This window comes from Macaca nemestrina, chromosome 16 (genome assembly GCF_043159975.1).
Source record: "Macaca nemestrina isolate mMacNem1 chromosome 16, mMacNem.hap1, whole genome shotgun sequence".
Lineage (NCBI taxonomy): Eukaryota > Metazoa > Chordata > Mammalia > Primates > Cercopithecidae > Macaca > Macaca nemestrina.
This window is the reverse complement of record NC_092140.1, coordinates 66,174,208-66,200,380: the sequence shown is the minus strand read 5'-3', so window position 1 is coordinate 66,200,380 and position 26,173 is coordinate 66,174,208. Positions and strand designations below refer to the sequence as shown.

At 33.3% G+C, this 26,173-nt stretch overlaps 1 protein-coding gene and 1 long non-coding RNA gene across 9 annotated transcripts in view; one reads left to right on the top strand and one right to left on the bottom strand.

Moving 5' to 3' along the window:
* Nucleotides 1-26,173, top strand: part of LOC105485571 (tudor domain containing 3) — a 198,852-nt gene that overhangs the window by 32,271 nt on the left and 140,408 nt on the right. For 7 of the 8 annotated variants that reach the window (XM_071081261.1, XM_011747924.3, XM_011747922.3 and 4 more), the window contains 2 exons: nucleotides 11,124-11,208; nucleotides 16,451-16,516. Coding sequence is in view for 2 of the 8 variants with exons in the window: in XM_011747922.3 (XP_011746224.2) it covers nucleotides 11,124-11,208; nucleotides 16,451-16,516 (151 nt within the window). In the remaining 6 variants the exon portion in view is untranslated. Of the gene's footprint in view, nucleotides 1-11,123; nucleotides 11,209-16,450; nucleotides 16,517-26,173 lie in introns of those variants that run through there. The other variant, XM_011747926.3, reaches the window with a different exon arrangement.
* LOC112427390 (uncharacterized) lies at nucleotides 312-3,400 on the bottom strand. Its single transcript, XR_003018922.2, has 3 exons — nucleotides 3,317-3,400; nucleotides 1,373-1,487; nucleotides 312-421 (listed from the first exon to the last, which is right to left on the bottom strand). It is a non-coding gene; the product is annotated as an uncharacterized lncRNA (long non-coding RNA).

Genomic DNA, 26,173 nt, shown 5'->3' with positions numbered 1-26,173 from the left:
ATTACAAGAGAATGATGGTTTATACAGTAGTGCAGTGGGGGTACAGATGCTTATATACTCTTCACAGAGGAGAGACAGATGTGGATGATTTTAAGGGGGATAGTAAATGATTTTTAGGGGAATTCAGTGGGCTTGGAGAGCATACAATGTCCTGAGACAAAGCCTTGTGGGCCCACAGAGAAGACAATGGTTCTGTTCAGGTGTATTGACAGACTTCAGTCTTTATTCCTGCAGTATGAGTTAATGAAAACTCAAGGAAGGGACCAGTAGTAATTTTCTTCTTTGAAGAGTCTGGAGTTTAAGCAGATAAGGGAGTATCAGAGTAAAGCTTCTTCTAGTATCTGCCAGTCTCCAAGGGCCTTTAATTAAAAATAATCAGCATACCAGGGTGCCATATTTTGGGGTGAAATTTCCTGGTCTCCTTCAATAGAAAAAAAAATCTAATTTATTTGCAGCATTTCTATTTCAAAAATGTAAGCAACGCTAAGCACTTTGTATTTAAGATGCACTTTAAAGAAATGGAAATGAGAATTACTAATTCGTATTTATCAGCTAACATATATATGGAACTATTTCGCTTTTTTGACAAAAAATTATTTGTTTAGTATTTACCTGTTTAATATAGTGACACATTTAAATGGCTGCCCTTTTTAATTGTAATATTGTGCTTTTTATATGCCTCTTTCATTTTTTCAATTCGTTTTAATGTACAGGAAATTGTTATGTTACTAGATTGTAAGACATGATTGCATATACTAGAAACAAATAGGTATTTGTCTTAATTGCCTATGATAATTGAAGTAGATTTTCATTTTAAGATTTTGAATGACATCAAATTTTAAATGTAAATTTTAAAATGACTGATTTTTCTCTGTGCAATATAACTTTAAACTTTATTGCTTACTAGCTCTTTCTTGACATTATTTTAAATTCTGACATAAATGGCAGATTGAACAAAAATGATAGCAATTCATTTTGCATTAGAAATTCTGTTCCAGGCAGAAACAGTTGTACAGTCTAATGGAATAACTTATTTTCTTATTGATAAAAAACTTTCAATTGTAAAACTGAAAGATTTAAACAAAATAAATAATAAAAAGTATTTCCTTCTTTCTGATACTTTTCTTTAGTTCTCAGTGAACTCCATGTGAGTAGCCTGCTAGAAATATGTAGTCAGGCTTACCAATAAGGAATCATATACACTTCTGACTATTAGCTCTAGCCTTTGAAGAAATTCCCTTTATCATTAGACAAATTTTATTCTCTTTCTTTCTCATTAGAATCCATATTTTTGAATATCATTATGTTTTGAAAATATTTTATAGAATAAACAAGAGCACCATGTTTAAGAGGGAAGAAAACTAATACTTACTTAGCACCTACTGTATTCCAAGCATATGCTAGATATTACATGCTGTCTCCTCATTTTTTCTTAGAAAAACTCTGTAGATCAGTATTTCAGGATTGTCGTTTTTGGTAGGGGGAAACTGAGGCACAGAAAGATTAAGTAAATTGACTAGGGTCCCACACATATTAAAAGGTAAGTCCTAGATTTTCATCCAGTTTTCACTAAAAAGTGATAGTCTCTCCAGCTACTCATGAAAATGCCTTCCAATTTTTATAATACCTTACATTTATAAATAGCATTTGTTATGTAAACTTAACCAAGTATGTGATCATCTCGGGGTTAATTTTGGAAGGCCTCACCTTGAGAAACCCTCGGCATGGACTTTGTAGGCATCAATGCTATGAGTGCAGTAGTCAGTGTAGTGTTTAGGGCAGTAGGCTTCATGTAAGCCTTTTGACCTGATGTAATAAATATAGCCACTACCTTTGTGCTGAGAAAAAGAGAACAGAAATATTAAGTAATCTCACATCTTAAAATCTGATTTATTAAAAATCCCAGTTCTGCTTCTGAATTAATGTATGAAAATATAGAATTAGAGGAAGGCTGTAGATTATAACCTCAATGAAAGTAAAAAGATCTAGGCCTTCATTTTATACTTTTAAATTTATGTGAAGTCATGGTTTACAAAGATGAATAACAACATAGTTAGGTTACCATTGCCACTATACTTTGTAATATATTAATTATGGGATTTCAAGGGAATTATTTACAAATTTTTACTTGCTCAGCTCTTACAATTTTTTAAATACCAAATAAGCATTCTAGGTTTAATGCCTTCATGGATTGGTTTATGTATGGGAAAAATATTTTAATATTTTGAATATGAGTCATCAAAATAGGTTTGTTATTTATTACTTGTCTTCTTATGATTATTTTAAAATTGTCATGTTTTGTTTTGATGTCAGAGAAAAGCAATTACTGAAATAATGTTGAAAATACTTTTTGTAACTATTCTACAGCAGAAAAACGTTAGTCTGTAATAATTTATGTGTGCTTTGTTTTTATAAAATCATTTATTTCCAAAGGATATAGATGTAGAAGAGATGGGAAGAGAAAATTGTTTCAATACATCTACTGGTGAGGTATCTCTTGAATGCTTATGAAATGAGTTTTTTTTAAAAACCCTGAGTGATCTTTATATCAAACAAAAATTCAAAATTTTAATAGTCTATTTTATTTTCTTTGTTATCCCTATTCTCCAACAAAAAACAAATGTCAGGAACCTTTAAGCTAGTTTAGTGTATCTTCAGGGTCTTAGCTTCAACAGGAGTATAATATTTTACTTGTGAAACAAGGTTGTCATCTAGTGGTGCTTTCAAGTAGTACAGCTTTCACAATTAGCTACCTGATAGTCTTCAGCTTTTTAAAGGAGTTGCTTAACAAAAAACTATCTAGGTTTAACTTTTCAGAGTTTAAACACTTTTGAATACTGTTAAATTAGATATAAACTTACAAAGAATTTTCCCTAAAATTTTTTAAAATTTCTATCTCAATTTTTAAAATAATTTTTTTTTGTTTGGCTACTGAAATACTGGTATTGGACCAGAGTGGATGTTAACCATGATGTATATCAAGGCATTTCATATAGTTTTACATCATCAGAAGTTGTTTATTTAGAAGAAGATTCTTAAATAGTGTTAAGTAATTAAAATTTTTTTTTCGCATATTAATCCTTTCACCAGCCTGAGCAACAAAGCAAGACTCTTATCTTTACAAAAAAAAAAAAAAAGGTGGAAGTAATGTATATTTGTGATTGCAAAGAAATCATAAAAACTAAAAACCGGAAAAGTAGTGCATTTTAATAGATAGTTTATTAATGAGTAAAATAAATCTTGTATTAAAAATAGTTTACTACATTAAGATTAACACTACATGCTGGTATTTAGAAATACTTTAAATAATATGTACCTTTATTTATCTGATCCATTTACATATAAGCCACAGAGAAAATTAAATTTTTAAGCTAGCATTGATTCAAGTCCTTGTTTAATTGTTGGAATACAGATTGTGGTATTCAATTTGGGATAGGAAGTGGCTACTTTGCCTAGACAAGAAAAGAAAATGTGGTAATATTAATAGAAGAGTTACTTGGTTGTTAAGGGTAGCAAAATAAAAGACCTCTTTTTTCATTTTCCACCATTTTTTGTAGTACTCACTCTTCTGAATTACATTTTGTAGAATTCTGATACTTCTGTTTGTTATGCTTAATAGAGCTTTTGCCATGGAATTCATGGATTCATTCAACTAACTGCTGGTGTTCCATCTTGTATTCTCATCTGCAGTCCTTTCAATGTATCTGTAAGCTGTATTGAATATATTGATTTTATTTTTACCAGGTTATCTGAAGAAAATCTTGTGCCCCAATTCTTACTAGCATTTTTACCTTACTAATCTTGTTACTCATTATGGCAAAATACTGTATTTTCCCAAGTTATATTCATAAACAAGAACTTGCAAGCCATTTCCTTCTGCCCTAGAGGAGGGAATCGGCAAGTTAATTCTTCCAGTGTCTCTGGCTAGGTGTGGTATATTAAGAATCTATAAGAATAATAGATAAAACAATTTTTTGGCAGGTGTATTACAATTAGTTTACACTGTGGAGACAGAAACAGGATAGGCAGAGTGAACAGAGATCTTCTTATGGGTAAATTTTTAAAAATATCTTTACAACATTAAAGTTTTGGGAATTTGTAGTAGGTCAGGAACTTCCATATTTGCTGAGATCAAAAATATCCTTTAATAGAAGTTTTTTTTTTAAAATTATCTTTTATGTTTTTTTCCCTCTCTTGTCCCACCTTAGCTTGGGTAATTGGGAATTAGTTATCTTTATTTTCTTTGTGGCTAAGGAAGAGTTAATTTATCAAACTCCCATTTTGGTATTTTGATATCATATGTGGGGGCTAGTAACCTCAGTGTGGTAGCAAATAATCAGGTATAGGTTAGAGACCCCAAAAACTGCATGAAACCATTTGATTTGGGTTTTTATTCAGGGGCAATTAAGAACACCATTTACCAGTCACTGTCCAGATATCTTCTTATTTTTTTTGACATAGTCCCTATCCATTTGTGAAGAATGTTTTCACTCTTGGTTTTCTCATTGGCATTTTAAAGACTTTTCATGTGTCATCAGCCTAGTTTATATCAATGTGCAATAATTCTGTATTTGATTATTTTAGGAATAATAATAACCAAAATCAATATTTTATGTTGCAGTTCAGATTTGAATGAGCATTCATTATTTCAATGGGTGGCAGTGGGTAAAAGAGAATAAAACTTTGTGTTTGCTTTTATGGCTCACTTTCTGGCCAATTAAAACATTCCTCCTTCTTAAAAATATAAGTAGTCCTCGAAGTCTGAAGTAAGCATGCGTTCTTTAGATGTCCAGTTTGTAAAATATTTACATCAATGACCAGACTGAATGATTTGATACTTTTTAGTGTGATGTAAACAACTCACCAGAGAACCGTTTGTTACAGGCGTAATTGTGTTCTTTGCTCTCCTGTGTACAAAGTGACCTAAAAGATACTTGGTTCTTTTCTTGCTTGGAAAAGAAGTTGGCTATGAATGTTATACTATTTGAAGTACACTTATGGCACAACACTGTATGTCAAAGACAACTTGGAAGTGAACAGGAGCAAATAATTTAAATAAACTAATAAGTTTAGTAAGTACAAAGCACATGTACCACATACAGGCTGAGCCCTGTTTTGTTTGGTTTACAGAAATCTAAAAGCTAAAAATCAAATCTGACACAGTAACTGCTTTACCAATCCTCGTGCAGACATGGCTGCCCTCTTTAGTTCAGTCAGCTGATCTGTAGTTTGCCTTGCTCCTTTTCATTATCTGTACATCATAGCCAGTAAGTAAGTTAGATTCACCGATTTTACCTGCTTTCAAAGAAATGGATCAAAAGAAAATTGGCCCTCTTCTTTCCTTACTGATGGTAAAGGGTGGTAATGGAGATCTACCATCTGGAGCAATGAGTTTAAAACAATAGTGTTTGTTTTATCACAGTTTTCTGCCAATCGAGATTCTTGAGCTATGGTTTGGACATGTCTGTTTGATATGCCAAGTGACATCTGAACACGAGGTGAAGACAGTTAAGTGATTCTAAGAATTTTGACATCTTCTCATAAATAGAAGCATTTACCAAAGGAAGCATTTTCTAAAATCCCTTTTTAAAAAATTTTGAGCACTTAAGGCTGGGTGTGGTGGCTCATGCCCACAATCCAGCACTTTGGAAGGCCCAGATGGGCTGATTGTTAGAGCTCAGGAGTTGGAGACCAGCCTCTGCAACATGGTGAAATCTCATCTCTATCAAATAAAATAATTAGGTGGGCATAGTGGCGAGTGCCTGTAATCCCAGCTACTTGGGGGACTGAGCCATGAGAATTGCTTGAGCCCAGGCAGTTGAGGCTCTTGTGAGCTGCGTTTGTGCCACCGCATTTCAGCCTGGTGAAAAGTGAGACCCTATTAAAAAAAAAAAAAAAGCGAACACTTACTAAACTGCGGTGACCTAAAAATAGCATTATTTGAAGGTAAAACTAGTGAGAAATATTTGTCTGTTTTGTATCATGCAGAAATTTAGCCTTTTAATGCCCTGCCCATCAGTAAAATGTATTCAGATGTTTTCAATGGTAATAAGTGGTTTTATAATATTAATGTCCAAAATCTTCATTAGAGAGTGAAAAAAAAAAAAGTGTGCTTTTGCTGGCTGTTTTAGTAAACAAGAACCTTCTGGTGTCAGTTTCTTCTTTTGTATCAATGCCCTTGGATTTTAGGTGTTCAAAGATGGCACATGGGAACTGATGGTAATTCTCTTCTCTCAAGGTCCACCAGGTGGGTGTATGCACGGGGACTGTAACTGGAGTGCCTGCTTCACTTTTCAGTTGCTTTCTTTCCTGATTACCACAGTTAAGACTGATGAATCCTGTGTTGTGTTGTTCTTCAGTTACTGTGTTACTGAAGTTCTTGAAGCACATGTTGGTCTTTGAGTTTTTGTTTTTTATCACTTGTTTTATTCATTGGTAATATTGGAGTTCTAAATGTTTATAAAAATGAAAAGATTAATTTGTAAATCCCAAAGTATGGTTAATTTAGGCTCAATCCGTCTGTGACAATTGTCCAGTATTAACAAAAGGATCAGTAAGATATTATTCAGGGAGAGCTGTGAATGGGTGCCCTGTTTCTTGAAAATCATGGAGTAAACCTATAAGGCTTAAGTTTTTTGGTTTTGTTATGTTCAGAAAACCTTTTACAGGCCTTATTATTTTCTTATTTCAATAGTTTTTTGGGTATAGGTGGTTTTTGGTTACCTAGATAAGTTCTATAGTGGTGAATTCTGAAATTTTAGTGCACCCATCACTCGAGCAGTGTACACTGTACCCAATATGTAGTCTTTTATCCCTCACCCTGTCCTAACCTACCCTGGTGGAGTCTCCAGAGTCCATCATATCACTCTGTATGTATTTGCACCCTCATGCCTTAGCTCCCACTTACAAGTGAGAACGTAAAGTATTTGGTTTTCCATTCCTGTAGTTCATGTAGAATAATGACCTCCAGCTCCATCCAAGTTGTTGCAAAACACATTATTTCAATTCTTTTTTTATGGCTGAGTAGTATTCTATGGTGTATATATGCCACATTTTCTTTATTCACTCTTTGGGCGATGGACACTTAAGTTGGTTCCACATCTTTGCAATTGCAAATTGTGCTGCAGTAAACATGTGTATGCATGTGTCCTTTCATATAATGACTTATTTTCCTTCGGGTTGATACCCAGTAGTAGGACTGCTGGATCAAATGGTAAGATCTACTTTTAGTTCTTTAAGGAATCTCCATACTGTTTTCTATAGTGTTGTACCAATTTACATTTCTGCCAGCAGTGTAAACCACATCACGACAACATCTATGGGTTTTTTGTTGTTGTTGTTGTTTTTAATTATGGCCATTCTTAGAGGAGTAAGGTGGTTTCTCATTGTGGTTTTGATATGCATTTCCCTGGTGATTAGTGATGCTGAGCATTTTTTCATATGTTCATTGGCTGTTTTTGTATATCTTCTTTTGAGAAATGTCTGTTTCCATCCTTTGCCCACTTTTGGATGGGATTATTTGTTTTTCTTTCTTGCTGATTTGTTTGAGTTCCTTGTAGATTATGGATTCTAGTCCTTATTGTATAGTTTGCAAATATTTTCTCCTGCTCTGTGGGTAGTCTGTTTACTCTGCTGATGATTTCTTTTGCTGTGCAGAAGTTTTTAGTTTAATTAAGTTCTACTTTTTATTTTTGTTGCATTTGTTTTTGGGGTCTTAGTCATGAATTCTTTGCTTATGCCAATGTCCGAAGAATTTTCCAATGTTTAGAATTTCTAAACCATGAAAATGTTTAGAATTTTCATGATTTCAGGTCTTAGATTTAAATCTTTGATCCATTTTGAGTTGAATTTTGAATAAGGTGAGAGATGGGGATCCAGTTCCATTTTTCTACATGTGGCTTACCAGTTTTCCTAGCACCATTTATTAAATAGGGTGTTCTTTCCCCAGTTTATGTTTTTGTATGCTTTGTTGACGATCAGTTGACTGTATTTGGCTTTATCTCGAGGTTCTCTATTCTGTTCCATTGATATAATTGCCTACTTTTGTGCCAGTACTATGCTGTTTTGTAATATAATTTTAAGTCCAGCAATGTGATGTATGGGCCTTGTTTGAAAGAAATCACATATTTGATTTATGTGGATAAAGGCAAATTTCCAACCCCTTACAACTCTGCCTTTAGAATTTTTGTTAGACTTTACCTTTTAATATTTTGTAGGGATGGGATATTTTTATTCTTCTGAAAACTTGAATATGTAATAATTAGTTGATATTATTTTCCTGATCTTCTACTATGCAGAAGGGAACAGCATGACTGCTTTTATAAAATGAGTTTTATACCTATTTACCTGTTCTTGTTTAATGTACTTTGGAGCTCACCAGTTGAATTTGTCTAGTTCTGCTTTTGTGTGTGTGAGTTGCTGAAGTGTCTAGCTGATTAGGAAACTGATTTGGATAGCTACTGGCTTTTGTTTATGAGATTATCATATCACTAGTATCAGCATTAATTGTTTGATAAATGAATTTTTTTTTTTTTTTTTTTTTTTTTTTTTTTTTAAGGCAGAGTTTCATTCTTGTTGCCCGGGCTGGAGTGCAGTGGCATGATCTCAGCTCACTGCAACCTCCGCCTCCCGGGTTCAAGCAATTCTTCTGCCTCATCCTCCTCCCACGCAGCTGTGATTACAGGGATGTGCCACCATGCCTGGCTAATTTTGTATTTTTAGTAGAGATGGAGTTTCGCTATGTTGGTCAGGCTGGTCTCGAACTCCTGACTTCAGGTGATCCACCTGCCTTGGCCTCTCAAAGTGCTGAGGTTACAGGCATGAGCCACTGCACCCAGCTGAAAATGGTGTGTTGTGATGGAAAGAGTGCTGAATTGGGAGTTAGGAGTCATTCTTGTTTTTAATTTTGCATCTTCTAAATTTGTATTTTTGGGGGCAAGTTTAATTTACATCTCTAGGACTCCATCTGTAAAGTTGAAGAGGTGAATTTTGATTATTTTTAAAGATCTAGTTCATCTGACATCCTATAATTCTTTAATTCTACAGTTTTCTTTCTAGAAAACAAAATATTCTATTAGTCATTGCATACTGTTTCCCTCTTGTGTAGGAGCTTGGAAAGCTATGTTTTTGTAATCAGTCAATCAGAATTTAATTTATCACCCATATCCTTTTGTGCACTGTTGCTTTCTAAAATTGGTCTCAACTTATACTTATCTCTTGTTTCCTCTCCATTTTCCAGTCAGAAAGCTCTAGGATATTATCCCTAGAAGGTGCTTCACGCTTGCTCACTTCCAAGTTTTTGATTACATTGTTCCTTTTCTGTGTACTTTTTCCCATCCCACAGCCTCTTTGAACCCCTATAACATTTTTATAGTTATTTTGGCCTTGTATGATAGCTGTTTATGTATTGTGTTATGCTGTATAGGAGATGGTAAACTTCTTGAGGGCAGGTGTTTAATTTTCATCATTTTACTAATATTATTACTGATTTCACACAATACTTTTCACTTAAGAGGGGCATAATATTTATGAAAGTGAATTTGTAAGATGATTAGAGTTACAGATACAGTTGGACAAATAGTGAAAATTTAATTTTATTTAATAGTGAAAAAAATTAACTAGTTAATAGTGCAAAGTTAACTATTTTCACTATAAATAGTGAAAAATTAACAGGATAATAAAGAAATTAATATAGCCATTTTGAGTTAAAGCAATATTTTAACCATCTAAATTGACTGCAGATATTTGTATTCCGTGGTCACTTATATACTGTCATTCCTCCCTACCATCTATTCATTCTTACTGACTCATCTATATACTTGTATTTTCTCTGTCACCCATTTAACTACTTGCCTTCATTTATCATTGTGGTTCAGCAGTGTCATTGTCTTAAACTTTTAATAGTACCTAATTTTGTTAACATTCTTGGTTTGATTTAAATATATATTTTTCTGACTTTTACCTCTTTGATCTTGCTCATTGGCTTATCTACTTTAATCTTCTATTGCTCTTCTGTACTGTTCTAACTATTCACATTTCTTTTCACTTGCTTTTTTACTTTGGAGAAATTATTCTCTATTTCTTAAAGCCACTTCTTTTGGTTGCTATTTCTGGGCAAGGTTTTCTTTGATAAGTATCTTAGAATCAGTCTAGTGTTGAGGGTTGATGGTGGAATTGCTGTTCATCAAAAATGAGCTTGAGTTAGATCTCTTAGACTAGCAGTCTTGGATCCTTTTAACTGTGAAAGAATGTCTGCAGTGATGATGGTACCATTAGCTCTTTGGTTAAAGGGGTTGATACTGATTATAAAAAATGTGAGATATTAATCAGGGTTTTTACAAGTGGACTTTTTGATGGTTGATTCCAGAGTTGTTGAGTTTATCAGAGAGTTTCAAAATGTTCATGGGTATGGATACAGATGAATTTTTTTCCTTTGGATTCAATAATCTCTTTACTCTTGAATTAATTGTCTCTGACAGATGCATAGTTGGTTTGGACTGGATAAAAGAAAAAAGGGCAAATAAGACAATGAGAAAAAAAAAAAAAAAAACTGAAAAGAAATAGGAAAAGTAAAAGATGTATTGTAAAAAGTTGCCTATCTTTATGTTATTGGAATTGATATTCTTTATTGAAGGATCCTTGAGAACATTATGTGAAAGAAAGGGGACTTGAGAAGATAATGTGAGAAAGTCCACAGAGAAGTTCTGCTGTACTGAGTTTAAAACCGTGTTGATTTTAGTTTTATTTTTATGGCACATCTCAATCTCTTTTTAAGAGCTTACTGTATTAACAGATACTTAAGTCGAGATTATATTTGTATAATAGCAAAGAGTAGCTTATACATTCCTTAAGTATATTGACATTTAAATAGCTTTTCTCAGAAAGCATATGAATAATCTTATTAACACAGTATCTCTTTAAGGGTACAAAAGAAAAGTATGTACTGTTCATCTGTTCTGTAAGAAATAGTAAATAAACAGGGAATCCATATCCAAGACTCTTTCCCTAGTATTTGTAGCAGAAGCACTTTATAGTAGAAAACAAAATTGCATGTAGACTTAAGAAAAGAATTTTGGTTAATTTTGATTTTAGATAATATTAAGCCATATATTTTATTTTAACAGGTATCTTTCAGATGAAGGCATTGAAGCTTGCACAAGCTCTCCTGACAAAGTCAATGTAAATGACATCATCCTGATTGCTCTCAATGTAGGTTATATTTATTAACTTGTAAACATTTGAAATCTGGAAGCTATATTTATAAAAAAGTCTCAGAATAAATTGGGTTATATGATAATGAATATAGAGAACATCTTTCTTATTTTTTCCATTTTAAGTTGTAGTGATGTTTGTTGAATTTGGTAATCTCATATTAGCAAGTTATTAGTATCTATTATACAAAATCCAATGAAAAAGGAAAAAATGAAATTAACATTCCTATTTTTCATCCACTGATCAGTTACAGACGTTTTTTAACATTTATAGTAGCTATATAATAGTAGTAAAAACTGACTATTCATTAAAATGAATTCCCTTTTACATAGAAACTCTAGCTAGGTTATAGCTTTTTGACAGTGGTATTTATTGTTTCGAAATAACTTTTCATGATGATAGAAATAATACTTATTGTGGAATATTTCAGAAAAAATAGAAGATCAAAATAAGAAAATTAAATCTGCTTATAATTACTGTTAATGTTTTAGTGTATATTTCTTTTCAACTCTTTCTCCACCCAACCCTCTAGCTGTTTTTTTTTTTTTTTTCCATAATTGGATTGGCTTTTGGATTTTTTCAAGAGTTATAAAAATTGTTTGAAATAAAAATGTAAGTAAACAGGCCAGGCACGGTGACTCACTCCTGTAATCCCAGCACTTTGGGAGGCCAAGGCAGGTGGATCATAAGATCAGGAGTTTGAGACCAGCCTGGCCAATATGGTGAAACCCCATCTCTAGTATAAATACAAAAATTAGCCGGGCGTGGTGGCGTGCACCTGTAATTCCAGCTACTCGGAAGGCTGAGGCAGAAGAATCGCTTGAACCCGGGAGGTGGAGGTTGCAGTGAGCTGAGATTGTGCTGCTGCACTCCAGCCTGGGCAACAGAGCGAGATTCTGTCTCAAAAAAAAAAAAAAAAAAAAAAAAAGTAAGTAAACAAATGTTCTTTTCTCATTCCTACAGTTACCCTCTGACTGTTTTTCTCTGTAGCTTTATAATAAGCTATAAACAATCAAATTTATGTACTATGATATATGGTCAATGAAATTTCTAAGAGAACTATAGTCTGACAAATCCATCATATCACTGCAAAATCAATGTAAAGCAGAAATGATGGGCACAAGGAACATTTAAAATATAAATAAATGTATAAATCTAACTTTAAAAAAATTACTTAAATTTATATTTATAGAATTAAACTTAGGTTTAAATAGATAAAATTTATGTCCTAAACTGAGTCATTTTTTTTTCAGCTTCTTTGAATTTTATTTAACAAGAAAAGATCGTTTATTTTGGTTTCTGAGCTAAGTATTTAGGTTTTTAATAAATAAAAGACTAATTTTTTAATAGTAAGAATTAGCTAGAAATTATGCATGTTATTTATGACTAAAAACTTTATTTTTCTTTGTCTTGCATTGAAATTAGTTAATTCTATTGTTTAAAAATATTATAAAGGACTCTATTTTCTTGTTTATTTAAGAAAAACTTTCTAAAGATTCTAGGAAAGAGATTTTATGACAATTTGCTGGGGTTTTTTATTTATGTGCTTAGGTAAATAGCAATAAATTATAATTGGTATGAAAATTTGAATAAAATAAATCAAGATGAAGTATTTGTGCAGTGCTCATAAGAGGTGCATGTTGACTATTATCTGAATGAGTTAATTTGTCTTTTATATTTTCCCTGAAATATATGGTTAAATACTACAGTCCAAAGCTGTGATGCCATATGATAGGAAAAAAGCTTTTTGATTAGGGTGAAGCCTATACCAGACAAATAATCTATCTATCCAAATTTATCATCTTATTAATAAAATTTAGGCATTTATAGTATTCTGTTGAATTTTTTTCAACTTTTGAGTGATTGTGGGAAATTAACCACTAGTTGAGAAAGACATGCATTATTGATTCTTATTGTACATATATGTACGTACCCACACATGCATAGCTAATTGTATATTGGGAGGATAATCCATCAACAAATTTTCTTGTCTTCTTTCTATGGGGTACACGCTGAGCTTGTTCCTTTATCTAACAGTGAACACTAAAGTAACATATATGTAGTGTTTCTCTCCAGGGAAGCCCTCTGGAGGCTAATACCTAAGGCCTTTATTGGGCTGCCTGCAAAGGTACCAGAATTTCAGATCCCTCCCAGAAAACAGATGTCCACCATAAATCATATTGTTTATATGAATAATCCATACAGTGAACTACATTTTTAGTTAGGGAATGGTCTAAGTGCAAAGTCCCTGGCTGCCAGCCTGGGGCTAACCTTGTCAGCTGGCCTTTCTAAAGATAGCTGCTTCAGATCTGCTATGTAACTTTTAGGCTTAGCTTTTTATGTTGAAAAGGAATGTTTTTAATTTTTGCTTTTTAAATTGGGGAGTAAGAATATTACGAAATGACATTGAAATCCAGCATGAAAGTTTTACTTTCGACTACCGGAATTGTTCAGAAAAATACTTAATGATAGCCCAGTCTTAAATTACTGATCACTATCCATTAGTAAAAAATTAAAAACAAATTATATTTTTATTTCTTTTACGATTCTGTATAATATAAAATGATTCACCGAATAGATATTATCTTGCATTTACTTAAGTAAATAGGGATTGTGTGTCTGTGTGTGTGTGTGTGTATTTATATGTGCATATGTATGTGTGTGTGGGTAGGTAGATGCTTTGAAAATTATTTTTAAAATTTTACAGGCTAAAAGTTTTCCTGTATTATTATTTTTTGTTGTTCAATATAACAGCATTCTTGGACCCAGTCATCGTCCTAGCAATCCTGATATAATGGCATCTGAATAATAAAATTGTCTTTATAGTATGAATTTAGGGCATTTAAAGATTTGGTAGATCATTTTCATCTTGCTAAAAATACATCAAAATAACATTTGTATATTTAAGGACATATACTATATATATGGTTTTTTTTTTTGTTTTTTTTTTTTTTTGAGACGAAGTCTCGCTCTGTAGCCCAGGCTGGAGTGCAGTGGCTGGATCTCAGCTCATTGCAAGCTCCGCCTCACGGGTTCACGCCATTCTCCGGCCTCAGCCTCCCGAGTAGCTGGGACTACAGGCGCCCGCCACCTCGCCCGGCTAGTTTTTTGTATTTCTTAGTAGAGACGGGGTTTCACCGTGTTAGCCAGGATGGTCTCGATCTCCTGACCTCATGATTCACCCGTCTCGGCCTCCCAAAGTGCTGGGATTACAGGCTTGAGCCACCGCTCCCGGCCTATATACTATATATATGTATGGCACTTTAGAAATTATGTAAACTTTGAGTGTGTAGTCTTTTTTTAGCTTAACAATAACTTTGTGAGATAGGGTTGGTGGTGTTTTTCCATTTTATAGAAAAGTAAATTAACTGGGTTTAGAGAATTAGTGACAGTGTCCTAGATCATATGATTGTTTAATTACAGTTGGGATGGATCAAAATTTAGGATTTTTGTCTAGTGCTCGTTTACAGTGATGGCTCATTTTCATTTGAATGAAATTTCATAATTATTGATCAAAACCAGAAATGAGGGACCATGATATATTATAACATTTGTATGTATTCTGTTTCTCATTCATATTTAAATATTTCAGCTTTTGGGTGACTTCAAAATAATGTAAATGTTTTCATGAACTGTTAGTTACATTATTGATATGATGGTTATGTATGTTCAGATGATTTTAAAAAGTGCATGTTTTATACTCACTAAAATAAACAGGATGGCTAACATTTATTGAGTGCTTACTCTGTGCAAGTCATTATACTGAGTGCTTCACATCTATTAACATTTAATTTTAAAACCATCTTAATATAGGGAAGGCTGGGGTAAGAAAGTATTTTTTTACCCCTATGTTATTCAGTACTTTCCAAGTGAAAAGGAGTACAACGTGAGGTACAGTTTATGTTTCTTTTCATTCTGTTATTGGATTGAGGTTGCAAAAAGCATAAGCCTAAAGCACTGTTACATGAGTCTGGATTTGGCTTTTAATTTGCCATGCAGTTCTATTCAGTGAGTTTTAGTTTGAGTGATCCCTGCGTTACATTAAAGAGTAAGTTATGAATCACAGCAGTAAAAAACTGGAAAGAATCTGTGGGGATTATGTAACTTATATTCTCATTTCTTGAGCTGACCACGTGGATATTTCAAATAGGAGGATATTCTGTTATGGTAGGTGTTAAAAGAAGGTGGTTCTGCCCCTCTGTATGTATTCATTTCACATCACAATAATTTTAATCATCTAGTGTTTTCTTCTTAAGTAAAAATTTTTCCCTTATAATTTATGTGGTTAAATGTACTCTTAAGTCTGTTTCCTTTTATCTTGTTCTTAAGGTGATGAAGAGCTACTGTTTACTATAAGGAGAAATAAAACAATACAGCCAGCTTCAGTTACTATGCTAATCCACTATCTCAAGCATCAAGATAATTTATTAGTTTAAATAATTGGACCTTTTTTATGAGTACTGAGAGTTTTCCTCTGAGCAAGTCTCTTACCATTCCTTTATATTTTCACTTTCTGAAGAGGACACAGTCCTAAAATGTTCCGTTTTTTTAGGTAGATTGTGTAGTCAGAATTTTCTTTTTTAATGTCGTGAATGCTGTAGCCTTGTTTATGTTAGTTCTTATATTTTCCTTGCTGAGTTGCAGGTACTTCTGCATTTTCATAGTCATTGTTTACCAACTTCTATTTCTGTAACTTGTTTAAGCAAATGAAATTACTATAGTAAAGGTTACTATAACTTCTTTGGTATTCCAGTGGTATTGTATCCTGGGATATTGTATGTTATGTAGCTTTATGTTACAGATATCATAGCCTATAGGGTGATATGTTTTTATGTAATGTCAAGGTTATATGGGATTCAGTTTTTAAAAATATGCTATGTATATGTATTCAAAAGCTCTCATTTGATTTTGGAATGTGATATTTTTTAGTAAGATTACAATTTACATGAATTAAGTTTTGGATTTTAGTAGAGAAGAGTTAGTAAGGAAAAAGGTTACTTAAATAAATATGACCAGGATTAAGGCCTTATGTGTTGCTGTTCATCTTACTGGTAAACTTTAAACAACGTATTATGGGACTATGTTACTTGAAGGATTGATAATACATGTAGATTTCATGACCAGTTAAACTGAGTTTTTGTTTCACCAACCATAAGTAATTTCATCTTTTGTTCATGAGATTAGCTTTAAGTTTACTCTTTTCTATAATTCCATTTTAATAATAATATTTTTATTTTAGACAGATCTGAGAACAATTGGCAAGAAATTCCTCCCCAGTGACATCAATAGTGGAAAGGTAGAAAAGGTAAAGAAAATCAATAACTTCTTAAATTATGCTAACTACAATAAATGTGAACTAAATTACTGGAATTATTTTTTGTCAATAAAGACTGCAATTGCAAAATACTCTGGAGGTGAACAGGTCACAAAGTCATTGTTATGGTGACTTCCATGGAAAATTATTAAGAGTTAAACTTTTTTGACTTTTCAACATTAAAAAAAACACAACCTTTTGTTTCAGGAATTTTAGCTATGGCATCCTTATATGAACCGCGAGACTTACCAGATGTAACTGGCACTCATTACAATGACCTTTTCCTATCTTTCAATTTTATTTACCTTTTTATTTTAGTTACCTTAATAAACTGTTAACGTTTATTTAATGAGCTTATTATATACAAATATAAGATTAGGAAAGTATTAGGAGCAATTTGGTGAAGCTGTGCATTTGTTTATTGCAATCATTTTGCAGTACACACATATGTATTCGTGTTATGAATTTTTTTGTGTCAGCAAACTTTAATTATATTTTTACCTAAACTTTTACCCTGCAAGTTAAAGTCCATGTCTTCTTTGTCTTTCGTCAGGAGAAATGGAGTACATCTGGTTACCTTCCTTTGTGAATAATTATATACGTGAAGACATAAATGTCACTGCCACACATTTCTTTTTGCTAAAGCCATCTATCTTGATTCCTTTGTTTATTCTCAGTCTCAAGCTTTTCTTTCATCTCTGTTGTTCTTAGAATCCTCCCCAGTTTCTTTACATTTCTTTTTCTTTTGGTTATAGTGGCTATCTCAGACTTCAGTGTGCACCAGAATTTCCCAGAGGTCTGGCTAGAACACAAATTGCTGGACCTCAAACCACTTCTACTCCTGTCTGAGTTTCTGATTCTGTAGGACTAGGATGGAATCCAAGAATTTGCATTTTGAATGGGTTTCCAGGAGATGTAGAGTTCTAGGAAGCATATTTAGAAAAGTAAGCAACAATCTCGACTAGGTCTGTTGAGTGCAACGGATCTCTATAGGAAAAGTAAATAATATCAAAGCAGTGTCTGTACATCCTTACATTATTTTACTTAAAATTTTGAAGTTTTCTGATTCTTGGTTTTCTGGTTTCTCTGTGTGTCCTAAAAGATGCTGAGAACTCACCTCTGCTACAAGTTCGTAGGATAGTAGTACAGAGACTCTTGTCTGCTCCCTTCACCCTTTCAGAGCGTTTTTACTTTTAAAAATTTTGCACAGTGGTCTCTTTAAGATTTCCTTTGAATGTAGCTAGCAAGAAGAAAAATAACCTTAAAACTTTCTGATTTAGATTATTCTGTGTCAAATTTTATCTTTTAAAACATTCTTAATGCAAATGTAAGTTTTCACATGAAACAAAAATTTGTTATCTCTGCTAGCTCTTCCTCATTGATTATATTTTTTCCTTTCATTACATACTTCCAATACAATATTAATAAACAGTTCTCTAGAATTATTATTCACAGAAGTATTATTATTATTATTATTATTATTTTGAGACAGAGTCTTGCTCTGTTGCCCAGGCTGGAGTGCAGTGATATGATCTCAGCTTACTGCAACCTCCACCACCTGGGTTCAGGTGATTCTCCTGCCCCAGCCTCCCTAGTAACTGGGACTACAGGCGCACGCCACCATGCCTGGCTAATTTTTGTATTTTTTAGTAGAGATGGGATTTCTGCATGTTGGCCAGTCTGGTCTCAAACTCCTGACCTTAAGTCATCTGCCCACCTCAGCCTCCCAAAGTACTGGGATTACAGGTCTGAGCCACCGTGCCTGGCCTTTTCACAGAATTATTCTTATATGTCATATAAGAATATATATTATTCTCACATTATTAATAATTGTCTTCACCGTATTAATGAAGATGTTTTGAAAAATAATTTAAACATTTTAGAAGTTGACACACAGAAATTACTCATTTGGTTTGTCTTTAGTTAAAAATCCATATGTTACATAAAAATGTAACTATCTTAAACCAAAGTAAATATTCAAGGAATATATTTTAGATGTGAATTGAACTATTTTGGTTTCTTTGTTAGTAAAATAAGACTAATGTAGTAAAAGCTCCTTATTTATGTCTTCATTGGAATACTTTTATTAACCAGCATTTTACCATTAATGATGACTATAAATGCATGACTCTAGAATCAGACACTACTGATCACTTACTAACATTATGTAAGTTATAGTTCTTGTTTAAATTAACTTTGTTTGAATCTGTGCATAAGATATAGGACAACATTTGGCAAACAGAATATTTGAATAAGTAATCTGCCTATCTCTTGACCATGCCAGATTTTGGTATAAAATGATATTTTCTAGTTTTCTTTTTATATTAGAAAAGAGTGAAAGAAAGAAAAAACTGGGTTATCTAGTGATCTTTCAAATAGGGCGTACTAAAAACCAATGTTCCAAAAACTAACTTAGAAAACTTAAAATATATGATAGACTATTTCAAGAAGCAGAGGAGGCATGGTTGTGGCATGTTTCTGATTGAGGGTGGAGGGGCATTAAATGATAGGGATCAGGAACAGATTGGAGACATCCAGACATAGGGTCATTGCCGTGGATTTAAATCTTCTTTCTCCTGCTTATTAGTTTTTGTGACTTTTCATAAGTTAGTTAATCTCGCTAGATTTTAATTTCCTTATCATTTAAATACTACTCCCTTACAACATTGAAGACCTAAATGAGATAATGCTAAATCCAGCACAATGCATATGGCAAACTTCGAGAATTATGAGCAATTTAGGATGGTATTTTTGTCTTGGAAGTCTAAGAATATATGAATCCTTATTATGGGTATCTTGTTACTGAGAGATCTTCAAGGGGATTCAATGAATAAGGTAAGGCAAATTGGCAAATCATTTTTGTCTGGGTTTTGGCCCCAAGCCCCATGCAGAATTCTACTACTTGAGGTAGGTTAGTCTCTGGTAGAATTAAAGCAAGCTCTGACTGTTTCTACTAAGTTCCAAGCCCATCTGATAATTACCATTTCTGAGAGAGAAAGCCAAAGGAGAGTGAGGATTGGAGAGCATTTGGCCCAATATTTAAGAAGCAGAGTTAAAAAGCAACATGTTGCGGGGAGGAGGGTGCCATCTTAGTAGAAGCTGCCTCCGTTAACCTTGTGTGGTCCCTTTGAAAGGGCCTCACCCATGTATTTTCCAACCACCTTGGAATCTCATTCACTAGGCCTGAGGCTCAATACAATGCACTGGAGCTTCCCCAAGACAAATCAGTAATTTTTTTTGGAAGTAGATTAAAGGAGTGTAGAGAGGAGTCTTCAAACTTCATCTCCTGAAAGCCCAAAGTAAATGATCACACAGTGTGTATTATTATTTTTGTAATTAATAAGACTTAGATAATGCTGTTTTCAGCATTTGGGAACTTGAGAATGGAAAGGGAGATTGGAGAACTGATAGATCTGTGATCAGGTAAGCAAGATTGTAAGTCTGCAGTTAGAGGACAGCTACTCCCGGACATGCTGAATTTACATCTCTTGTTCTAAAACACATCAGAGGCCTTCAGAAAGGCATTGTCCCGAAGCTTTGAAACTAAAGTCTTAGTAATTGCTACTATCATTGATTATTTTGGGAGAAGGTAGAATGGCAAAAAGTAGAAGTAACTTTATTACTAATTAATATAGTAGTTTTGCTCAGGTTCTTTTCTCTTTCTTCCATTTTCTTCTTAACATACTTTTCAATTTCTGTCTTTTCTCCACAAAGTTCCCTTAAAAAGTGGTGAGAGTTGGACGATGACAGTTTTTTCCAGGCTTCCAGATTTTCTTATAGGTACTTCATATTTGATTCAAAAACTAAAAATTGTGACTGGAGGGAGGTGTGGTAGGGAAGCCATATTTTGCAACTTATTTTCTGAGTTTTTCAGGGTGTGCTTTGTTTTTCTCGGATATTACAAAGTCCTAGGACTGCTGTAGCAGCTTGTAAGCTAAAAATTATGGAAAAAGTCACGATAAAAAGGAAGTATAACTGTTTAATATTCTTCTCCAATTTTAATATTTTGCTGTAGCTTTTTAAACTAAAAGTTAATTATAAAATACAGATTAGTTTCAAAATACTTTGTTACTAATTCAGCTACTTGAGGACCTTATGTACTACTATGGAGTCCTAACTGTACAGTCTTTCAGTTCTGTGTTTATTTTTTTGTAAGTTCTAAGAATGACATGTTGTATATACCTTTTTAAATGTAAAACTATGATTGACCTAATTTTCCCAAGTAGGAGTGACTGGTCTCAAAACTTCGGCAATACTGACATCAACCACAAGATGGCTTCACTGCCTTAAAATTGAAAGTGAAGGTTCTCTTGCCCTTGGATAGTCTAGAAATCAGATGTTTTTAAAAAGAAAAGGAATTGAAAAAAGTGTTAACTTTTGATTTAATAAGATAATAGGTTTCCTATATGTTAATTTAGTCTGTGTTAAGTAATACAATTTGCTTCTTTTAATGAACTATATGTTAAAATTAAACATTTACTTGTATTTTTAGAAAAAATGGATTACTAAAACTTTTATGCTTTATTTACAAGTCCTTATTGGTACTTACTAATAGGACTTCTGTGGAGTTTAAATAGATACTCTTCCCGATAATTGAAAAATAAACTATTTGACTTACCTTTTTCTCTTTTTGGTTCCAAGGAACAAAAAGTTAGAGAAGTGAAGAATAAAAACGTGGGAATTGTCCAATGATACATTGGGAAAAGTGTTACTTTTGGCTGGTAGTCCCACATACTTTTCTTGTATTCATTTGCTATAATTACTTTATGATTGAATGCGAGCAATTTATATGCCCTACTGTTATTTTGAGGGTTAAATTGAGGCTTTTTACTTTCAGGGAATCTTAAGTTTGCGAAAACCTATTCAAGATTATGTTGTCAATTTCTTAATTATTAGGAATTTGTTAAATGTTTTAAAAATTCCTAAGGGGTAGATCTTCTAGTAAATATACCACTATATTTATAATTCAGAAAGTTTTAATTTTATTATTTATTTTCCACTTAAACTCCCTTGCTGCATATGAATATCATTTGAAAAATTTGAGATTAGGATTAGGTACTCCCTTCCCTAAAGCTATTTCTTTCAATATTCTTGATGCTATTCTCATCTGCTTCCTTCTTGATCTTTTTTGGCACAAGCACCTACCTTACCTAGGAGAACCCTGGTTTTTAGTGAATTCTAATAATTCTTATTCTTGTTCTTGTTTTTCTTCTGTCATTTGTTGAGGACCTGTTCTATGCTAGGTCCCATGTTAAATAATTTATATGTATTATCTATACAATATTCAGAACAACACAGAAAATATAAACTATTACAGCCTTCCCTTTTACTTTAGAGATAAGAGAATTGCACCTTCCCTAAGATCACAGTTTTTTGTTGCTATAGCACCTGAGCGTCCTTCCCTCAGCTGTCAGACAAACTGCTATTTATTTTTCAGATTCCAACTGAGGTGTGACCCTTCTCTTCTAATGTTCTTGACCTCTTTTGAGCATAATTAATTTTTAAATTTGAATGTTCTCATTGCCCTTTATACCTACATGTTTTTAGTATGTAATAAATATTATCATACTTTTAGAATATGCACTACAAAAACAGGCTTTGGCATGAGATAGATCTGAATAGGAATTCTAATTTGCCTCTTACTGAGTGACCACTGGTAAAGTACTTCACCCTCTGTCCTTAATTTTCTTGTTTAGTATATACAAGTAATCATAATGTACTTTATATTTCTGGAGGTAAATTAAAGCACTTATGTAAAGATCATGCAACATTTTCTGGTGTGTATCTAGGAAGTGCTAAGTAAATTATAGTGAAAGCACTAGAAATTTCCTTTTTTTTAATCAGACAGTGTCTGAATGTGTAATTGTGCCAAGTGATAGGGATACAGAGATCAAGACAGCCTCTCTCTTCTTGGAGCACATAGCCTAATAAGAGGTTGAGAAACCAGCTGTGTCAATGTAGTGAAACAAATGCTATGTCAAAGGTGTGTACAATAAAGGGGCTGCCATTTCAGTTTAGTGAGGGTATTAGTTTGCTTTTCTTGCTAGACTGTTAGCTTTTAGAGATGTGATTTTCAATGAAGGAATAGTGGGTAGATGCCCTGTATTGGGCGTATTTAAACTCTTATGTTAATAGCTATACGATACATACACACATACACACACAGATTACACATACACACACACTATATTTAATATTTTCTGTTACACAAAAAGCTCCTTTGTAGTAGAACTAAAGAATGGAAAATAAAGCTTGACAGATCTTGACTGGTAACAATACATGGAAGATAAGTATAGTGGATATTTGTAATTCCTAAAACCTGAATTATCTCCTTGTGTTTGGAGGAATTTCCCATTTTAAGAGTTTTGGTGGTAGAGAAGAAGAAAATGCCAGATACTTTTCTCCCAGCCTCCTTTACAGCTATGCTAGTCAGGTGTAGCTGCCTTGGAGTTGGGCCAGTTACACACAAAAAAGTGGGACCTGTGGAGAATCCTGTCAGTAATAGTTGAAGCTGCAGCAAGATTGTTTCTGGAGTAGTAGCTGCAGGAGTGCCAGAGTAAATGTCCAGAGCCATTGAGATCACTGGTACAAGGCATAGTGTTAGATGCTTGCCGTGTGCTGGATCCAGCTTGTTCCAGCTCATGAAGTTGATTGTCGGCATCTTTTCCCAATTTAGAGTACAATAACATACAGTTGATGGTTGTGGTTGGCCTTGGAAATTGGCACAAATTACAGATTACAGTGGCTTTTCCCCTGTCCTTCTACCAGAAGTATTTTACCAACACACCTCTGCACACGTGTAACAGTTTCCCTAAGGAATATAAACAGGAATGGAACCCTACGGCATTGTGGAATTAGGCCAGTATTCAACTTTACAAGATAATGCTAAATTTTCTTGCAAAGCACTTGTATCAACTATGTTACCTTCAGTATTGTATATGAGATTCAATTGAGACATTCTTTTGTGACACTTGAAATGATCAAAATTTTCTGATCTTGTGATTGTAAAATACATTATTCTTCCATACGCCATTCTCTCCCCTGCCAATACAGATTTTAGAATCAAACGATTAAGACTTTTAAAAATATCATGTTGGAGTTTTGACTGAAATTGCACATTAGCTTAAAAACAATTGATATCTTTATGTGATATGATATTACCAGTGAAATGCTGGTAAAACACATCTCTGAAGAGCAAAAAAGAGCCCTTACACATAGCATTTGCCACTTTCTGTGGTATAAATATTCCCTGTTTGACTGATTATAAGCTATGTTATGAAATCACTGAACAGGGAATTAGGAAGAAATGTACATAAAAAGTTCTTGTGAGCTTTTATGAGCTGGCTCCAGCACAACCCTGGATATATCTCTTCATTTATTTTTCCCATAGTGTTTTATAATTTATTGGAAGTATATGGGCTGTGCATCTTTTTTAAGCTTTATTCCTGGATCTGTCTATTTTTGTTATTGTAAATGGTGTTTAAAAAATTTTTTAATTACTCTTTCCATCTGTTACTGGTACATGGAAAGGCAGCTGATATTTGCATATTGATTGTAATTCTGTCACCTGCCAGTTATTATTATGTTATTATTCCTATATATTCTATTTTTATTCCAGATACAATTTTTAAAACACCATTTACAATAAGAATAATACAGTCTTACATTATTCTGTGTATTCTTTTAAGTTTTCTCTATAAATTTGCCTTTTCTTGGTATTTCACATGAATGGAATCACATGATATATATGTTGTATCTGGCTTCTTTTATTTAGTGTAATATTTTTTAGGGTAATCTATAACATAGCATATGTTGATAGTTTTTCCTATTTATTGGTGAGTAATATTCCATTGTATGGATACACCACGTTTTGTCTTTCCACTTACTATTAGGTTGGTGCAAAAATAATTGCGGTTTTTTCCATTGAAAGTAATGGCAAAAACCACAGATACTTTTGCACCAACCTAATAGTTTATGGACATTTCGATCGCTGTCCTTAGTTCTTTTCTTTTCTTTTCCTTTTTAAATATATATGTCTCTTATTACTGTTATCATTTCTTAAATTGTTGCTTTGTGCCTTTACTCTTTGCTTCTTGATCACTCTTGTCCGTTATCAATTTCATTAGTCTTTGTTACAGTAAAACTTGTTAATGTTGTTATTGTATTTTTAGTTTGATTCATTTATTTTTCTTCTACCTGATTTGAACTCATTGCTTTTTTTCTCAACTTCTTAGTTCAACTCATTAGTTTTATATTTTCAAAAATAGGTGTTAAGATATACCAAAGAAACTATACAATACAAAAATTTAACAACGAAGTTAAAATATATAGCAAAAGCCAAATAAGACAATACACATGAATAATCCTAGAAAACTAAAATGGGGAGAACTTACTGAAGGGTAACATACATAAAATGAGGACTAATAGCAAGAAACAATTCTAAACATTTTCGCAATGACTGACTAAGCCTCAAAAAGACAGCTTAGGAAAACGAGTAACATATAGTTTTTCTTTTCCTAGCCAATTCAGTTCTACTTATATAAATCTGGTTACCAACCAATACACATATGAATTAGAGTAATTGTTTTTCTACTCAATTACTACCATTTTTTCTTTTTCACCTTTTTCGTAATTTTCTTTTTTCTTTTTTTTCTTTTTTTTTTAAATTATTATTATACTTTAAGTTCTAGGGTACATGTGCATAACGTGCAGGTTTGTTACATATGTATACTTGTGCCATGTTGCTGTGCTGCACCCATCAACTCGTCAGCACCCAACTACTCGTCATTTACATCAGGTATAACTCCCAATGCAATCCCTCCCCCCTCCCCCCTCCCCATAATAGGCCCTGGTGTGTGATGTCCCCCTTCCCGAGTCCAAGTGATCTCATTGTTCAGTTCCCACCTATGAGTGAGAACATGCAGTGTTTGGTTTTCTGTTCTTGTGATAGTTTGCTAAGAATGATGGTTTCCAGCTGCATCCATGTCCCTACAAAGGACACAAACTCATCCTTTTTTATGGCTGCATAGTATTCCATGGTGTATATGTGCCACATTTTCTTAATCCAGTCTGTCACTGATGGACATTTGGGTTGATTCCAAGTCTTTGCTATTGTGAATAGTGCCGCAATGAACATACATGTGCATGTGTCTTTATAGCAGCATGATTTATAATCCTTTGGGTATATCCCCAGTAATGGGATGGCTGGGTCATATGGTACATCTAGTTGTAGATCCTTGAGGAATCGCCATACTGTTTTCCATAATGGTTGAACTAGTTTACAATCCCACCAACAGTGTAAAAGTGTTCCTATTTCTCCACATCCTCTCCAGCACCTGTTGTTTCCTGACTTTTGAATGATTGCCATTCTAACTGGTGTGAGATGGTATCTCATTGTGGTTTTGATTTTCATTTCTCTGATGGCCAGTGATGATGAGCATTTTTTCATGTGTCTGTTGGCTGTATGAATGTCTTCTTTTGAGAAATGTCTGTTCATATCCTTTGGCCACTTTTTGATGGGGTTGTTTGTTTTTTTCTTGTAAATTTGTTTGAGTTCCTTGTAGGTTCTGGATATTAGCCCTTTGTCAGATGAGTAGATTGCAAAAATTTTCTCCCATTCTGTAGGTTGCCTCTTCACTCTGATGGTAG